Consider the following 18,880-nt stretch of genomic DNA (forward strand, 5'->3'; position numbering starts at 1 on the left):
GTGGTATCGGCCCAAGGAACCATCACGCCAGAAGGAAATGTTTGGATCGGGATTGTGCAGAGGATCTGGTACAGCGCTCAGGTCCTGGACCTGGTGAGACGAAGGAGGAGCCCGGCCAGGAGGTCAACCACAGAGCCTAGTCCCTCCACGTGCCAGAGCCTCCCCCGAGTCCCGGCAGAGTACTTCCGGAGAAGCGGACTGCCCTGTCTTGCCCTATAGGACTGACCGTGGGTGCTACTGGGACGTGCTACTGGGTCACCTGGGCGAGGGTGTATGTTGTATGTTGCGAGACCCGAAACACCCTATGACCCCAGGCTACAACACTGATGATACGTCCCAGTTGCATCCATGTGATGTTTTTCTTTACCTTATACAATTGATATGGTTTACATTGTCATTTATAGTATAAATTAATAACACCAAAATAATTTGCAATACTTCTAGGTAAAAAAAGAAAGAAAGTTACCGTTATCACAATCTGGGAACCCAGAGCCAAATGAGAAGGAAAAACAGCGCCCTCTGCTGTTTGTACTATCTCAGTTGGCTCTGGGACAAAGACCACGGAGCACCCGTGCGCAAGGAAACCGGGGTTTTGGTCTGCCTTCAGCGTTTCACTTCCGGTGGTGCGACTATGTTTTCATTCCCACTAACAATATTTCTACACTTAACACTAACACCACTTCTCCCAGAGAACATGGATCGTTTTGGTTATAAGCCCACTTGTTTCTATGATGAAAGAGCAAATTAAAATGTGAATATCTTTCCGTGGTTTTGTCTGCTCCGCGGACGCTATTGTTAAATTAGTTTTAGTTTGTTTCGAGTGGGGAAGGATCGGCGGACACGTAAATCCCGCCCACTACATTTGATTGGGTAAAGCGCGGCCTGCTTCCTGATCTGAAGGCACGCCCACTTGTAGGCCAGTGTGTACACGTTATGACGAACCTTCACAACAGATTCCAATGCAGAGCAGAATCTGTTCTTGAGAGATTACTGTTATCATAAACTGATACAAAACAAAAGAGCTGGGGAATGACTCCAAAAGCCAAGTCCTAATGGAAACTGTTGACAGGAGCAGTATAAATATACATGATATGTGTGCCTCTCTATCCAACTCCCTGACAACATACAGCTATTTAATTTGATCCTCCCAGTGAGGTGATTTATATTGGAAAGTGTTTTCTTTTTTCCCCTTTTGGTGTGAATGCACTGATGTCTTTTCAGAGCACTTAACTGACTGTCACAATATTTACAGTGGAAAGGTTTTTCACCAGTGTGGATACGCTGGTGCTTCTTCAGAGAACCTGACCGGCTGAAACTCTTGTCACAATGTTTACAGTGGAAAGGTTTTTATCCTGTGTGGACACACTGGTGTGTCTTCAGTGGACCTGACCGAGTGAAACTCTTGTCACAATGTTCACAGTGGTAAGGCCTTTCTCAAGTGTGAACACGCTGATGTCTTATCAGGTCAGATGACACAACAAAACTCTTGTCACAATGTTTACAGTGGAAAGGTTCTTCCCGTATTGAACACCAATGCTGGTGTATCTTCTGGTGATGTGACTGATTGAAAAACTTGTCACAATATTTACAGTGGAAAGATTTTTCAACAGTGTGGACACGCTTTTCTCTAGTGTGAAACCACTGGTGTTTCTTCAGGTGACATGACTGAGTGAAACTCTTGGTGCAAAGTTTACAGTGGAAAGGTTTTGGATTGTGGGTACGCTGGTGATACTTCAGAGCACGTGACTCACAGTAACTCTTGTCACAATGTTCACAGTGGAAAGGTTTTTCTCCAGTGTGAACACGCTGGTGTCTCTTCAGGTCATGTGCTCGCTTGAAACTTTTGTCACACTTTTTACACTGGAAATGTTTTTTTCCAGTGTGGACACGCTTTTCTCCAGTGTGGACATGCTTTTCTCTAGTGTGAACACACTGGTGTTTCTTCAGGTGACATGACTGAGTGAAACTCTTGTCGCAATGTTCACAGTGGAAAGGTTTTGGATTGTGGATACGCTGGTGTATCTTGAGACCGAAATAACTGCTGAAACTCTTGCTACACAGTTTACACTGGAAAGGTTTTTCTCCAGTGGGGACACCTCCACTTGTCTCCCCCCAATCATCACTGTTTTCAGTGCCTTCGGTGTCAGATTCAAGTTCAACTTCAATTTCAGAACAGTGTGAAGATATGTCTTCATCAACTTCACTTTTCACTGCTAGTAATGTCAACATTGACCCATCAGGCTCTTCTGGTCTTTGAAGTAGCTCCTCCTGTTCCTCTTTAATCTGAGGAGGCTCCGGTTCCTCCTGGAGCAGACTGGGGCTCCTCTCCTGTTCAGGAGAATCCTCCTCTTTACACACAACCATGTGCAGGATGTCTGGTAGTAGGAGCAGAAAAATAACATGATATTAAACAATGGATTTCTAAAAAGTAAAACTAGTATTCTTCCTTTGTCCATGTTCTATGTAGAAAATAAGCTATTACCTACTTAAATGACCAGTTACTAACTAAAGGTTATTACAGGTGTTTCTGGAAACTGACAGCCTGAACAAATTCAGGCTTCAACGTTTTAGCAAGATTTCAGCTACATATTCTAAGAAGTAATCTCAATTGATATATTTAGTTACTTTACCCAACAAATGAATAATGATGTTAAAGGAAATATTTAATTTGAGTCCTAAAATTATCAAACGATATTAAAACATAATGCTTCACATGTGAGCTCTGATCTGGGAGTAAATTAGGCTGTAGGCCAAGCCGTATACAACAGGTCTGTCTGTCTGTACAGTCTGATACTTTCAAAGTAGACCAATCACAACTCATGCCGCTAAGTGCATGACGTTATGAAACAGAGCCACCTCCAGACATGAAAGCTTGATATTTCTGGTGAAAAGTTTGGAAGTACAAATTACATTTACATTGCAGTCATTTAGCAGACGCTTTTATCCAAAGCGACTTACAATAAGTGCATTCAACATAGGTAGGCAAGAAAACTACTAATCACCAGAAGTCTTAAGTACATTCTCTTCCAAAACAAGCAACTAAGATACCTAGGGATAAGGTAAAAAATATATCAGCTACCTACTTTCTTAAACCTCAGATCAAGAAGCTTATAAAAAAGCCAGTCAAGTATCTGTTATCTCACAGACCCATTTCTAGACCTCTCACCTCCTACAGAGACACCATAAAAGTTTTCATAGTTTTCAACTACTACCAAACTTTAACCAGGCATTTCTGTCTTTCATGTCTGGATGTGCTTCTGTTTCATAACATCATGCACTTGGCGGCTTGAGCTGTGAGCGGTGTGACAGACAAACCCTGTTGTAGATGCTTTGGTCTACGGCCACTCTGTAGTATTACATATTTAATGATGGCTATGGATGTTGATTGATTGATTACTTCATTAGTCAAACAATGTAAAAAGCATGGAGGTACAGTAAAACATTAAGGCTAAAAGGCACACAAAGTCATGGGGACTTGTTTCCATTGTGGTCCTATAATATCTGGATGTTATTATTGCAGGGGTCTTCAACGTTTTCAGGCCAAGGACCCCCTTGCTGAGAGAGAGATGAAGCAGAGACCCCCTCTATATTGTATAAAATTGTATTTCAGACTCAACTTTTTTTGTTTACTTGGTCTGTTCTTTTTTCCCTCTACACCAAACACCTTTTTGCCAAAAATAGCCGATCTACAAGCTTTTAGATCTGCTCATTTTGGCTAAAGTTCTCCTCAGAAAAGGGATGCTAGGGGTTCAAGTGGTTAAGGTAAAAAAAATCATATCACACAAAGATTTGGCGGACCCCCTGTTGAAGACCCCTGTATTATTGTCATGATATTTTCTGCCAAAATGATCGTACAGTGACAATACTTACTGAGGTGTGGGTGGTCTTCAGGTTCCTCCTGTTTAATAGAAATGTCCCTGGCTGAGTCTGGAGAGTTCATCTTCACCTGCAGTCTGGACTCCACACACTGGTCTGAAATGAAGCAAGTGAATAAGTAGTCCAGGGGCCAATACTGATATTTTCACAAATTGGTACCACCTGAGGTGGCCGTAAAGTTTTTGTATTTTTGTATTCCTACATGTCTCTAGTTTATATTTTGGTATGATACATCTTCCAATTCAGTAGCTTAATGACAGTAATCACTCTAAACAAGCCATAAGAAACCGTGATGTGTGCGAATCATTTATATGACTTCTAGACAATACTTTTTGGAATCCAATGGTCTTATAAACAGTTGTAGATTAATCTATCTGCAATCCTGGAGTTAATCTAGATTAATCTAGATTAAAATGGCTCATTTGAAGTCTGCCGAAGGCATTCAAAATATGTGTGTTCTAGGGATGCACCGATGGGATTTTGGCCGATATCGATATCCGATATGATATATTGCTGTTATGACCGATAACCGATATAACCGATGTCGATATGATCGATAAAAAAAACAGTTTTATCCAGTCTGAAAAACATGTGTAAACACTGCATTTGAAAATTTATTCCAAATTATTTTATATTATCATCTGGATAATCCCCAGAGCAAAAAACATAATGTGTCAACTGCAAAAAGTACCAGTGACAGCAGCTTAGAAAGAAACTTGGCAAATATCATTGATATTGAATAATTGAATAAAAAGTTTGGGCCCCAATACTGACCCCTGGGAGACGCCCAAATGATTTGAGCTGTATTTGCCCAGCTTCACAAACTGTAGACGTCTGTCCAAATAACTTTGTTTTAATCCAGTCTACTGCAATGCCTCTAATACCAATTTTCTCCAGTTTGTTTATTAATATGGTGTGATAGATAGTGTCAAAAGCTTTTTTGGGGTAAATTAATATTCCAATTGCAACTGTGACTCTTTCAATGGATTCCATCAATGCCTGAGATGTTGATCTGTTAGTTCTAAAACCATATTGACTCTCTGAGAGTAGGCTACATTAATTTTTTCCAAAAAAGAATCTAGTCTGCTATTGAAAAGTTTCTCCAGTAGGCCTATCATTGAAAATTGTGAACAATTGGTTCCATTTGGACACTGAATTTACAGACCCATAAGGGTCCATTTGGTTTGTACACTCCGAGTTACAGACCCATATAAGGACCCACTTTTAGAACCACTGTCCTACACTGTGTGTGTGTGTGTGTGTGTGTGTGTGTGTGTGTGTGTGTGTGTGTGTGTGCGTGTGTGCGTGTGCGTGTGCACGCTTAGCATACATTTGTTTGTTGTTGTTAGCATGTAGCACTCAGTAGCATGCTCTATAGCAACAAGTATTACCAAACATCGCCCAACTACTGCTATGTTTGTTCATCAACACGGTAGCGGAGGCTCTGCTTTTGTCCAATGACCACTTTAATAAGCTTCGCTGGGCTTACAGACCTGAAGCAAATGAATTAACGAGTGGAGCAAAACTCTCGCACCGACACATACTCAGCCTCTCTCTGTCTGAGTGAAATGAATGAGAGGCAGTGCGCAGCGCACGTCTGTACACCATGTGAAACCCGACACCTATCCCCCCCACACACACACACACACACACACACACACACGCATTGCAGTCACACACAGACACAGAGTAATTCGCCCAGCTACATCAGCTAATGTTTTGGCTCCCAGACCCAACTTTGAGAATAGATTAACGGCGGTAATTTTTTTTTATCGCACGATAAGAGTCCGCGTTAACTTAGCCCGGTAACGGCGTTAACGGCCCGGCCTTACTATTCAATCTATAAAGGGGGAAGCATAATAAGCAAGCATAAATCTATTGCTTACTTACAAAATTACTTGAATAATCCCAATGGGGTTGTCCAGTAATCCAGTAAACCATAGCCCATTATAGGCACTTGTTGTGTTATTAACAGGTGCTGTTATACAGTCACTATTCATCGTCATACTCTGACTCTGACTCTGACTCCTCTGGAAGATTTTTTTTATGTGGAATTGAGACATTCCTCAAGTTGACACAGTCCACAGACAGTAGTACATGGTTGTCCATATCTTCTACCAGAGTGTATTGTAGGTAGTGGAGAAGTTACAAAAATGAATGCTTCTGGAGCAGCATGCATTATTGACATGCAGTAAGACAGATTGATCATCCTGCAGTTTGCACCCCTAGTTCATGGCACCCACACCCTCTTTTTCCCCATCAAAACCATGTATATGATAGACCAGTGTCTTCTACGACAGTGAAGTTTGGTGGCAGATTTAAGGTAGACGTTCAGGCGTTACAAGTGATGAAGCTGAGACAACCTCCTTGCTGAAGGTGTTAGATTGCGTTGTTGTGAGGGAATCTGTGCACTTTCCACCAAACAGGACAGCCATTACTTGACACCTAATGTCATCAATCAACTCTGATCTGATTTGGACCAGTGAATGCATTGGCCAAGGGGAAAGGGAAAGGGGAAGAAATTTGGGATTTCAGCTTCACCCAGCCGATGGCTGCCGGGACTGCATGGCTCTGGGGAGCAGTTAGGTGCGACGTGTCTTGCTCATGGACACCTCGACACATAGCTGGGGCCAGGAATCAAACCTGGGACTTTAATTTTCCCATGCGGCCTCTCTACCCATTCAGCTATGACCACCCACTAGACCGAAGGAAGGTCAACTTTTACAAGCTTATGTTAAGCAAAGCAGTCTTTTTGCAAACACCAAAAAGTCGTGTCACAACCAGTCACAGCATGGATGAATATATGTTTTACACTTTTTGAAATATCTAACTGTAATTGTATACATCATGTAATTTCCACAAATGTGTTCAAATATGCAAATTATCCAATTAAATATGCATAATACCAGAATTTCCTCAGCAGAAATGGATTCTACTGGTATAATTACCTCAGGGTCAACTGTTTATAAGACCATTGGTTTCCAAAAAAGTATTGTCTAGAAGCCATATAAATGATTCACACACATCACGGTTTCATATGGCTTGTTTAGAGTGATTACTGTCATTAAGCTACTGAATTGGAAGATGTATCATACCAAAATATAAACTAGAGACATGTAGGAATGCAAAAATACCAAAAATGTACGGCCACCAAAATCTGGTTTGGCCCTGGACGCCTAAGCGTCTGCAAATATTATCTAACATATGAACCTTGAATGCAAAGATAATGACATTGATTTGTTAGGGTAGAAATCTCACCAATTACATCCCCAAGCAACAATTTATGTTCATACGTAGATTAAGTACGGATGAGCGATCTTCCTCCCTATAATCCCAGACTTAATCTCAGTTAGACTGTGACATCTTTAGTTCAGATGTAGCCAAGATGATGAAAGAGAGCCTTTGGTCAACAAGAAGAGTAAAAGCAATGCATTTGTTTGGAAACATTTTGGTTTCCAGAGGGTAGATGAGGAGCAACAAGAAATACTGTTCATGTTCAAGATGTACTATGGTGGTGTGTGTGTGTGTGTGTGTGTGTGTGTGTGTGTGTGTGTGTGTGTGTGTGTGTGTTAGTGAGTTCCACTTGCTCCCTAAGTAAGGGCATTTCTTATTGGTTAGTGGGCGTGGGCAGCACCTCATTGGTCAACATGGGCGTCCATGTTAAAGCGGTGCAAGTTTAAATGATATTTGCCCACGGTAAGATGTGTTCCTCAGTGCACTATTATTTTCAACAAGAGTCTGTATGTTTACTGTGATACCGTGATGAACACTGGTTGTCCTAAACATGCTAAATGTACCTACATGAAGTAGTGATGCTTTGCACATGTTTTCAATTGTCATTTTGTCAAACCGAACAATATACTGGTTACAACAAACTACTTTTGGTCACGTTGTTAATTCTGTTGTAGATGTGCTGAGGCTCGGGTTTTACACCAAAAGAAGTGACTGACCAGAGACTTGTGTGTATTCTCACCAGAATAAACTGTCAATAAGAGAGAGAAGTGGTCTGGAACTTCATGAATCCACAACACAACGCAGATCAAATGTTACATGTGCACCACAACACAATATGACCAATTTGTTACTACCATTACCTCTATAACACATTTCATTTTGTCTGGTTCCACACTGTTGAAGCACAATAATGTCCCTGCGAATAGTGCAGCTAGCAACTGTTGTACATGACAATTAAAGACAAATAAAGCTGGAAAAGGGAGAAACTTACTGAGGTCTGGCTGGCCTTCAGGTTCCTCCTGTTTCATTGAAAAGGGTCTGGCTGGGTCTGGAGAGTTCATCTGCACTTGCAGTCTGGACTCCACAGAGTCTGGAAAGAAACAATTAAAATCCCAGAGGAGATTAGGATTAATTTACACATCGGGTGCCAGCATTTTTTCATAACAACTTACGTTGGGTGCCAGCATTCTCCCCATTGACTGCGCTTTGCTGTTTAAAGCTTTAGACTCCGCGACGAGCAAATCCACGTTAAAAAAGCATCCATTCATGTTGAGCGATGACCCTGGCAACAGCCTGGAATCATAACATTTCACTCGCAAGTTACAACGGGGGGGGGATCGCGCATGACTGGTTTTCACCACCGGAAACGGATTCGGAGATATAGGCGTTTTAAAGAAGGAAATAGACAGGAAGCGGATGGAAGCCATGTTTTTGTTTCCGGTGATCTATCTGGCCTTTCCTTCTCAAGATCACAATGGGTACTCCCAAAGCTGCTCCAGCCCCACCCGTGCGGAGAAAAACGAAAAAAAAAAAAAGACTGAACACACGGTTCAGACCGTGAACGGCACCAGAGCGCTACTATGTAAACACGCGGTTCAGACCGTGATCGGCACCCGAGCATGTGTTAAGAACAGAACGTCCTTTTATAATCAACTTCAACAAATAACAGACATGAGAGAGGGAGTAACTTATTGTGTTAATCACTTGCCAACTGGGCAAGTTACTTTTTTCACAGAGCACTTTGATTATGAATAATAACCTTTTTCACATCAAGTTGCCCAGCATGAATATTATGTGGATATATTATGAATATAATGTAAATCTCTCTCTGAAAGAAAATGTTCCCTCTTCATCCTAAATGTTCATGTTTTCCTTTTTCAGGTAACAACTCCAGTTAAACAATATTCTTATTGTACACACACACACACACACACACACAATACTTAATAACGCACTATTCGGCCACCCTCTTTGTTCAGATTCAACAGAGTAACACTGCCCTCTAGTATCTAGCATAGGCTAATGAATCAAAGATGTTTGAAAGACTACTTGACACGTGCTTATTATAATATGTTAAAATTGGTTAGTACCCGCTGATTAAAAACCCAGCTCATTCACCTGATTCGGATGCTATCAATGCATTGAATGGGACGTTATCACCTTTTATTAGACCATTGAATGGGCGAAGTAGGCGACCTACTTACCTACCCGCGATTTATCAGACCATTCATTGGGTGTTATCAAGACATACTGACCTACCAACGGAGATGACTTAAATAGTTCAGTTTCGGTTTTGGTTTTGGTTGTTTTGGTTTCGGACCATGACGGAGGCGCGCAGTCTCAGGCGAGCTGGAGCCCCGTGAAGGACCACCGAGGGAGCTAAAGCGACCGAGTTTCCGTCCTGAGCGGTGCGACGCTCGCCTGAGCCTACTCAGCGCCGTTGGGAGTTATGTACCGATAGGCACAGAATCGTAAATCTTGTTGTGGGGACTGCTCCGCCTCCAAAGTAGGTCAGTAGCTCCTGATTACGCCCAATGAATGGTCTGACAAATCGCGGGTAGGTCTGTGTATCGCCTACTCGTCACCTACTCGCCCATTCAATGGTCTGATAAAACGTGATAATCTCCCATTCAATGTATTGATAGCATTCGAAGCCGGTGGCTCATTGCCATGGTTAAGAGTGTCCGCTCTGAGATTGGGAGGTTGGGGTTCAATACCCCGGCCAGGTCATACCAAAGACTGTAAATACAACACAATGTCTCCCTGCTGGGCACTCTGCATCAAGGGTTGGATTGGGGTAAGTCCCTGTGTACATCATGGCTGGGGGATATACTTGTACATCAAGCCACCTCACGCCACAGAAACAGGAGATAAGCTCCTGCCCTATGGGTTCTCAAGGCTGCCTACTTACCCATCAATGTAATCTCATGTTATGTTTTTGTTTGACAGGAAGTAATTAAGATTGGAAAATTTCTCAAAAAATGATGTATGTATTTATTTTTTGGCATCTATTGTCAACTATGTCCCCTTTACGATCACGGATATTCTCTGAAAGAGTGCAAAACATCCTTAGTTAACTATTGTTGAGCAGGGTCAACTCTGAACTTAGTCCTTTCGCTTTTCCCTCTACACCAAAGCTCTTAAGACGCGTTGAGTTTGTAGATCAGCATTTTTTTCAAATGCCCCCCCCCCCCCCCAGTACAGGGATGCTAGGGTTGAAGTGGTTACACCTCAAATCAAGAAGCTTCTAAAAAGCTTGTCAAAGATCTGTTATCTCACACAGAGCAGACTAAAAGACCCATGTCTAGACCTCTCACCAGCTACAGAGGCACGCCATAAAATCAGTTTTAATAGTTTTAACCTACTACCACACTTTTACCAGGCATGTCAGGCTTTCATGTGCTTCTGTTTCATGACGTCATGCACTTAGCGGCTTGAGCAGTGCGACAGACAAACCCTGTTCTAGATGCTTTGGTCTACGGCCACTCTGTAGAAAAATGTACAATTTGGTGCAGTTTTTCTTTTGTATTGCATTTGTGAAAAAGAGGATGTACTTTGGGATATTATAATGAGAATAAAACATTTTAAAAAGGAATATTGAGTGATAATTAATGATGGCTATGAATATTATATTTTTTTGCCAAGATTATCGTATAGAGACGATACGTACTGAGGTGTGGATGGTCTTCAGGTTCCTCCTGTTTAATAGAAATGTCCCTGGCTGAGTCTGGAGAGTTCATCTTCACCTGCAGTCTGGACTCCACACACTGGTCTGAAATGAAGCAATTGAATAAGGACTTATCATAACTTCTGACTGTACTACATGCACTGTAGTAGAAATCGTGTTAATAAAGTAATCAATCAATCAATACAACTCTTCATTATCTAGTTGTAACTTCACTTTATTCGTTCTAAGTTGTGTCTTTGTTCAAGGAAAGGTGTTATAAGTTTAAATACCTGTAAATAAAACACTACATACCTATCCTGTACAACTTTACTACAGGTTGCAGCATTGCATCAAACAGTCTCTGTCCATCCCTCGCTGTTCCTCTGACCATGTTAATGATATTTTGGAGGCCATCTCCCTTGATAGCGTAGATCTCTCCCTGTGGTGCTCTGTGGAAATCACCAATACAATAAAACATTTAGTTTTTATTCATCAACATCACATATAATCAAATTAAACTATTGCAGAGTGCTGAGAATGGTGTAAAAGCTGTAATCCACTATAATAGACATAAAATGCCTTCAATACATTATAATCTCAGTTTTACAGTAAATGGGGTTTATTTCTTTTTTTTTTTTACACTAAAAGACTTTTAAAATATTAAAGTCTGACACACTCTCACACTACAAGAATTGAAGGTCAGAGACAAAAGTATTTCTGAGTATCACAAAAGCCGCGCTGAGAGTGATCAGTTCACTGAATACCTCATAAACCGTACTGATGAGCTAAAGAAAAGATACTGATTAATAATCATACATAATCCGCCTTTATTTGACCTCTGTGATAGGAGTGATCAAAGAAGGGCTGCTCAATTACTACAATTATATTTTAACTATGGCTTCCAAAAGAATGTGAGAGAAAACACACACACACACACACACACACACACACACACACACACACACACACACACACACACACACACACACACACACACACACACACACGGACAACTGGGCACCAAAACCATCTGGGCACGTGGGCACCTGGATTTTTTTAACGTCTTTTTTTCCCCCCTATCATTTTATTGTGTACCGTTTAGCTATGTTTTCTCTATCCTAGCATTCAGTTCAGCAAATTCTTTTGTTCAGTTAGTTTTTTTTCTCTATTTTTAAACATGTAGGCTACTCATTTATAAAATATTTTTAACAGTAGGCTATTATTTATCTACTTTTTTCATAATTTTATAGTGTTTTTTTAACAGTAGGTTACTATATTATTTTTCTATAATTCTATAGTGTACTGTTTAGCTGCTATGTTTTCTCTAACATAACATTGATAATTTTTTTGGTATCCTTAATTATTTTTGATATTTTACCTTCACTCACACACACACACACACACACACACACACACACACACACACACACACACACACACACACACATCTTAAACATAAAGTTCCAGGCCTGGTTCGGTGTTTGTGTATGTTGAGGCCCAAAACCTCAACATCCACTTCGCTCCTGGGTGAGTCAAATCAAAGTGTGGTTCCTTAGTTAACGTTCCTGGACTTCCCTCAGTACTCCAAACGTCACAGGGTCAGGTTTAGCAGCGGGTTAAGGTGGCATTTCACTCACTGTCTTCCAGTGGTGGAAAGTAACTAAGCACATTTACTTAAATACTGTACTTAAGTACAATTTTGAGGTATTTGTACTTTACTTGAGTATTTCCAATTTCCAATACTTTTACTTCTACTCCACTACACCTCAGAGGCAAATATTGTACTTTTACTCCACTACATTTAATTGAAAACTTTAGTTACTCTTCAGATATAAACTATGATATAATGAAACATACATTAACCACTTTAGCCCTATTTCATACATAGGCTATTTGAAAATATCCGATCTACAAGCTCTACAAAAAAATGTTTAATGATCATGATTCACCAGGACCCTGGATGGCTTGATTCTAGGTTTAAATTAATTGATATAAATATTTTTGGAAATGTCAATGGGAAAAATGCATTGAGTATTTTGCAGTGGAACCCGGAAGTGGCCGCAACTGCGATGCCCTATATAGCATTGATTACTATCAGAATATAGTGCTTTAACCGTTAAACAAAATACTTTTTGTTTTAACCAAAACAATATCACGTACCCTACCTTTAAGTAAAGAATTTGAGTACTTTTTCCACCACTGCTGTCTTCTCAACCTCATCCCATGTTGCCAGAGAAACACAGAGTGAAGCCCTGGTAGCCTGGGATCCAGCCTGCTTCGCTACGTTCGGCGGACTTTTATTTCTCTCGTAGCGAAGAGAGAAATAAAAGTCCGCCGAACGTAGCGAAGCAGGCTGGATCCCAGGCTAAAGCCCTGGTTGCTCAAAGCTCTATCTTAGCTTAGCATTAGCATGAATCCACAAAGTAAATGGTCTTTAAACTTCGCGTGTAAATTCCTCCCGTTTTCACAACTGTCGTAACAAACACAATCTCAGAAACAAGTTACACAAAGGTTTTTTCTCTGTAAACTTACTGTAGAATGACCAAACGGAGGGAATACTTTATAATAGGAGTTCAGTTTATTATACTCATGCGGTACAGCTCTCAGTATCTTCAGTAGCATAACAACATACAACCGGCTTGCGCATGCGCAGTATCTATGACCATCGCCTGTACGGTGGCTGCAGAGGCACAGTAACTACGGAGTGAGCATTAGGCGAATGCTCTACATCTCCCTTCTTTAGCTTACAGTGCAAACAACAAATAACTACTCAAAGTTGAACAGTAGCACTTCAATACTTTAGCTGCCTGAAACAAGAAAATACTAGTATCAAATGCAAGGCAATAGATTTTTTCAAATGACAATTATTCTCAAACAGTCAATACTCTGTTACATTCCTCTTTTTTTTTTTTTTTCTTTTTTTTTTAAACAACTTTGTACAATGTGTAGTACGGAACAGTCCTTAAAGTCTATCCCCAGTCCAATACTCAGTCACTGTATCTGGGGTTTGGCCTGACTGTGCGACCAAAGCGTGTTGTGTAAGGGCTCTTACCAGTGTCTGCGGGCATTGGAGCTACGGGCACTTGGACTGGGGGTGGGTCAGTGTCTATAAGTTCTCGTTGTCTCTCGCCGTAGAGGGGAGGTGTCTCACTGACAGCTGGTTCGAAGCGCTGCCAGTCGGCACTGTCAGGCCGACCTGGAGGTTTCTCGGCAACAGGTAAGAGGTGTCTGCGATTTCTCCTGTAGTCTTTACCTCCAGAACGGATGATGTAAGACCGTGGCTCCTCACAGATCTTTCCTACCGTGCCCATGCGATCGTACCCCCGGGAGGTCTGCATTCTGACCGCTTCGCCCTCCGACAGTGGACGTAGAAGGCGGCTGGACTTGTCATAGCTCAGCTTCTGGGAGAACCTCTTCTTCTGGAGCTGGGCTGTGACTTGTTGGGTGTTGAGAGGGGCAGGCTGCAGTAGCTGTTTGCTGACCGGGAGGGTAGTGCGGGTCTGTCTTGACATTAGTCTCTGTGCAGGTGAGCCAAGCTGTGCGTCGCGAGGGATATTCCTCAGGTTCAAGAGGTTGAGGAACACATCTGTGCCGTCCCTCTTTGACTTTTCCATCAGTTGCTTAGCACTTTGTACTGCCCGTTCAGCCAAACCATTGGACTGTGGGAACTCGGGGCTGCTGGTTACATGCTTGAAGTCCCACTGTGCAGCAAAATCTCTGAACTTCTGGCTGGTGTACTGTCCCGCATTGTCTGAGATGAGAAGACATGGGGAGCCATGTACAGAGAAATGTCTTTTCAGCTTTGTGATGACTGTTGCTGATGTGATGTCCTTGAGCAAGTCAATCTCATACCAGCCAGAGTACGAGTCTACAAGCACCTGGAAATGCTTGCCATCCCATTCAAAGATATCAGTTCCCACTGTGGACCATGGTAGGTCAGGAACTGGATGTGACTGTAGTGGTTCCCTCTGCTGATGGGGCCTCTGGCTGTTGCAAACAGAGCATGAGAGTACTGTTCTGTCAATGTCTCTGCTCATGGTGGGCCAGAACACTATGTCTCGGGCTCTGCGTTTAGTGGACTCCGCTCCTGGGTGTCCTCTGTGCATGATGTCTGTGTACACTTTCTGTAGTGACTGGGGAATGACAAGTTTGTGACCTTTCATGACGACACCCTCCTCGATGGTGAGCTCGTCTCTGAATGGAAAGAAAGGACTGATGGATGGTGGAGCACTGTGCTGTCTGACAGGCCATCCGTGTCTGATAACAGAAGAGAGGGTCTGCAGTAGTCCATCTTCTGCCGTGTGTCTCCTAAGTTCATCCAGACGGCTGGACGAGACTCGGCTGACTGTCATTACCTCGAAGTCGTTTAACTCGTTCCCATGCTGAAGTGTGGATGCCCTGGGGGCACGTGACAGGGTATCGGCCAGGAACATCTGCTTTCCTTTTTTGTAGACCAGGTCGATGTTATACTTCTGGAGCTGCAGCATCATGCGTTGGAGTCGTGCAGGCGCTGTGTAGATTGGCTTTCTGATGATTGTGACCAGGGGTTGGTGGTCGGTTTCTATGGTGACTGGCTTTCCGTAGATGTAGTCATTGAATCGCGAACATGCAAACACGACTGCCAGGAGCTCTTTTTCAATTTGGGCATAGCGTGTTTCTGGCTGAGTCATTGTCCGCGATGCGTAGGCAATTGGTCTGCCCCCTTGTAGACATGCTGCTCCTAGTCTGTGTTGTGAAGCATCACATGTGAGCGTGACTGGTTGATCGACATTATAGTACGACAGGACAGGCGGACTGGAGATGCATCTCTTCAGTGTGTCATAGGCGTCCTGGTGTTGCTTTAGCCAGCACCATACTGTGTCTTTGCGCGTCAGATGATTCAGAGGGGCAGACAGCTCACTCAAGTTTGGCACAAACTTTCCTAGATAATTGATCATGCCTAGAAATCGCTGTAGAGCTGTGACATCTTCAGGAACAGGCATTTCGGTGATTGCCGTGGTCTTGTCAGTGTCCGCTTTCAGACCTTCACTGGTGAACACATGGCCGACATAACTGACCTCTGTCAGCCGGAATTTGCATTTGAGGGGGTTGAGCCTCAGATTAACTTTGCGTGCTCGGTCAAGCACCCTCTTTAAGTTTGCGTCGTGCTCTGCTTCAGTGCGGCCTCCGACGATGATGTCGTCAACGATGATGGCACAGGGATATCCTGCGAATATCTGTTCCATTGTGCGCTGGAATACTTCACTGGCTGAGTTTATTCCAAACGGCATTCTGAGGAATCTGTAGCGTCCAAAAGGTGTGCTAAAAGTAGTTAGCAGAGAAGACTTGCTGTCTAGAGAGATCTGCCAGAACGAGCTTTTGGCATCTAGAACTGAAAACAGTGTTGCATTTGCCATCTGTGATGCAACCTCTTCCACCGTGCGCATTGGATGGTGGGGGCGCTTTAAGGCTGTGTTAAGGTCTCTGGGGTCGATGCAGATCCTTATGTCTGTCGTCTGCTTCTTGTTTGTCGCTACCATGGATGACACCCATTCGGTTGGTTCAGATACGGGGGTGATGACACCCAGGTCTGCCATCCTTTCCAGCTCTGCTTTTACTCGGTCCTGCATGGCTACAGGGATGCGGCGTGCAGGGCGGACGACGGGGTGCACATCAGGGTCCAATTTCATGGAGTATGTCACTGGTAGCTTGCCAAGTTCATTCTTGAATAGGTCTGCATACTCTGTGAAGAGCTTGTGTGGCAGGTTGGCATCCGTGTTCATGCTGAGTTGGTGGACGTCCTTGCTCAGTGTCACTAGCTTCATGCGCATGCTTGCTAGTAGGCCTAGTAGTGGCTGGACATTTCTCTCCACAATGTGGAACTGTAGTGCATATTGCTGACCTGCTAGTTGACATTGCAGGACGACTGAGCCCAAGGTGCTTATCATATTTCCCCCATATGCAACAAGGTTGGTGATTATTGAACGGTCTATCAGTTCTCCGTTCTCCACATGTTTGAAGGCATCATAGGATAGAACATTGCATTGTCCACCTGTGTCAACTTTCATTTCCACAGGCTTGTCATTGATGTGTACAGTGGCAAACGCTACATTTTTCTCTTGCACATTAGAGTCTATTGTGTCCACGACCACTGTTATTCCATCAATACAGAATGATTCATCATCAGTATTACTACCTGTGGCCTGGTTCAATTCAAGTTGATGGACAGATTCCCTGGAACTCTGTATCCTAGAGTACCTCTGTCCTGATCTGCAGCACTTCTTGTAGTGGTTCCACTTTTTACATGCATGGCACTGTTGGCCAAAAGCCGGGCAACTGTCTTTCTTAGCATCGTGGCTGCCACCACAATTATTACAGCTGACAATGGGCTGAGCATTTCTCCCCGTCTGTGCTCTCTGACGTGGCTCAAATCTCTGCTGCCTTCCATATTTGTACTGCACGCTGTCAACACTAGTGGGAGCATGTGGTGATGACAATGTCCTTGTGTGATGCTCTGTCTGCTCATATATCTGACACACAGAGATAGCTTTAGCTAGAGTCAGCCCACTGTCACGCAGCATTATTTTTCTCAGGTTATCATCATTTATGCCACAGACCAGTCTATCACGGATGAGCTCATCTTGCAGTGTTCCAAAATTGCAGCTCTTTGCTTTGATCCTTAGGTCTGTGACATATGATTCAATTGGCTCACCTTGGTTCTGGGACCTCGTATTGAATTTGTGTCTCTCCATTGTAATGTTTATTTGGGGACTGCAGATCTCCCGAAATTTTCTCTTCAAACATTCGGGGTCTTCTTTCAACTCAGCTGGAGTGATGATGGCTCCAGCTGCACCGTCAACGTCAGGTCCTCTCACTTCGGGCGTATAGACGAACGATCTCTCCCTTTCAATGGCCTCTGATCCTGCTAGATTGAGGAGAATGTAGGCTCGTGTGCGGGCTGGCTTGTCATGGTGTGCAGCCGCGATAAAAATGTCATATTCTTGTTCAAACACTCGCCAGTTCTCAGCGATGTTTTCATCAAAGGTGAGAGGGTCTGGTCTGCGAAATCCGTCCGACATGATGCACGGTACGCGTTGGAAAAGCCGTTAGCACGTTAGCTTCAGGTCGGGTTGTTGTCCTCATGAACGGTAAAAGAGCCGTGTGCTCCGCGATAAACTGCACGTTCCAAAGAGTCTGTGTTTACTTCTGACACCATGTAGAATGACCAAACGGAGGGAATACTTTATAATAGGAGTTCAGTTTATTATACTCATGCGGTACAGCTCTCAGTATCTTCAGTAGCATAACAACATACAACCGGCTTGCGCATGCGCAGTATCTATGACCATCGCCTGTACGGTGGCTGCAGAGGCACAGTAACTACGGAGTGAGCATTAGGCGAATGCTCTACACTTACAATATAACAAACTTTCTCTGTATCACGTTCACTCTCTCTCTGCTGTTTGTTTGGCTCTCGACTCTCGTTCAGTTCACAACGGACGTGGTGGATGTTTCTACCCGGACGGGAGAGGGACGAACACCGGATACGTGTCCGTCCCCCTCTCTCATCCGTGTTTGAACACACTATATTTCTTTAGTTCCCGCAGATTATTAACCCCACAAATGCTGGTTTACATCATAAACATGAAACAATGTTTTTGCGAACGCGGAAGGAGGCGCGGCGAAGCCACGACTCCGCCCAAGTGGAGCCTACTACTATGTAACTCGGCTCGGCTTGTGTGTCTGTCTGTGTGCAGTATGTGTGCAGCCGCGCCCCCATGTGACTCACGCTCTCATTGGCTCGTGCCCCCATGTGACTCAAAACTCCGTGACTGAAATATAGCAGCTGCACTACCTGTCTCCAGCCGCTAGAGTGCGCCAGAGTTCACTACTACAGTGTGGCTGAAATATAGAACTGCGTTCGCTTCCAGCGTTCGCGCTTCTTACTTGTTTAAACAGAACTGTGTTGACATACAGTTCAGAAGTTATGAAGCCAGGTGACCTGGCCCATGGGTCTGCAGGCAGGACTGATAAAATAGGATTGTGGGTCTTGCTTTTATAACTTGTTGTATGTGGCCCTACATCTTAGCACACAGTAATATGAAATCTCATGATTAGTTAAGA

The 18,880-nt window shown here is 43.2% G+C and overlaps 1 protein-coding gene across 1 annotated transcript; it reads right to left on the reverse strand.

Annotated features, from left to right (window-relative positions):
- Positions 1-993: 993 nt before the first annotated feature.
- On the reverse strand, positions 994-18,234 carry LOC311064029 (uncharacterized protein). Its single transcript, XM_084083744.1, has 6 exons — positions 18,174-18,234; positions 11,090-11,226; positions 10,781-10,882; positions 8,102-8,200; positions 3,871-3,972; positions 994-2,375 (listed from the first exon to the last, which is right to left on the reverse strand). Exons 2-6 carry the CDS (start codon positions 11,166-11,168, stop codon positions 1,435-1,437), a joined length of 1,323 nt encoding a protein of 440 aa, XP_083939870.1. The 5' UTR covers positions 11,169-11,226; positions 18,174-18,234; the 3' UTR covers positions 994-1,434.
- Positions 18,235-18,880: the final 646 nt, after the last annotated feature.

The sequence above is a fragment of the Gymnoscopelus microlampas genome (genome assembly GCF_963454915.1).
Source record: "Gymnoscopelus microlampas genome assembly, chromosome: 17".
NCBI lineage: Eukaryota > Metazoa > Chordata > Actinopteri > Myctophiformes > Myctophidae > Gymnoscopelus > Gymnoscopelus microlampas.

Excerpts from the sequence above, each read along its gene's own strand:
- LOC311064029 (XM_084083744.1), bottom strand. The coding sequence starts at position 11,168 with ATGGTCAGAGGAACAGCGAGGGATGGACAGAGACTGTTTGATGCAATG. Across the intron at positions 10,883-11,089 it reads AGTAAAGTTGTACAGGATAG|ACCAGTGTGTGGAGTCCAGA; the intron begins GTATGTAGTGTT and ends GCTTCATTTCAG. Across the intron at positions 3,973-8,101 it reads TGAAGGCCAGCCAGACCTCA|ACCAGTGTGTGGAGTCCAGA; the intron begins GTAAGTTTCTCC and ends GCTTCATTTCAG.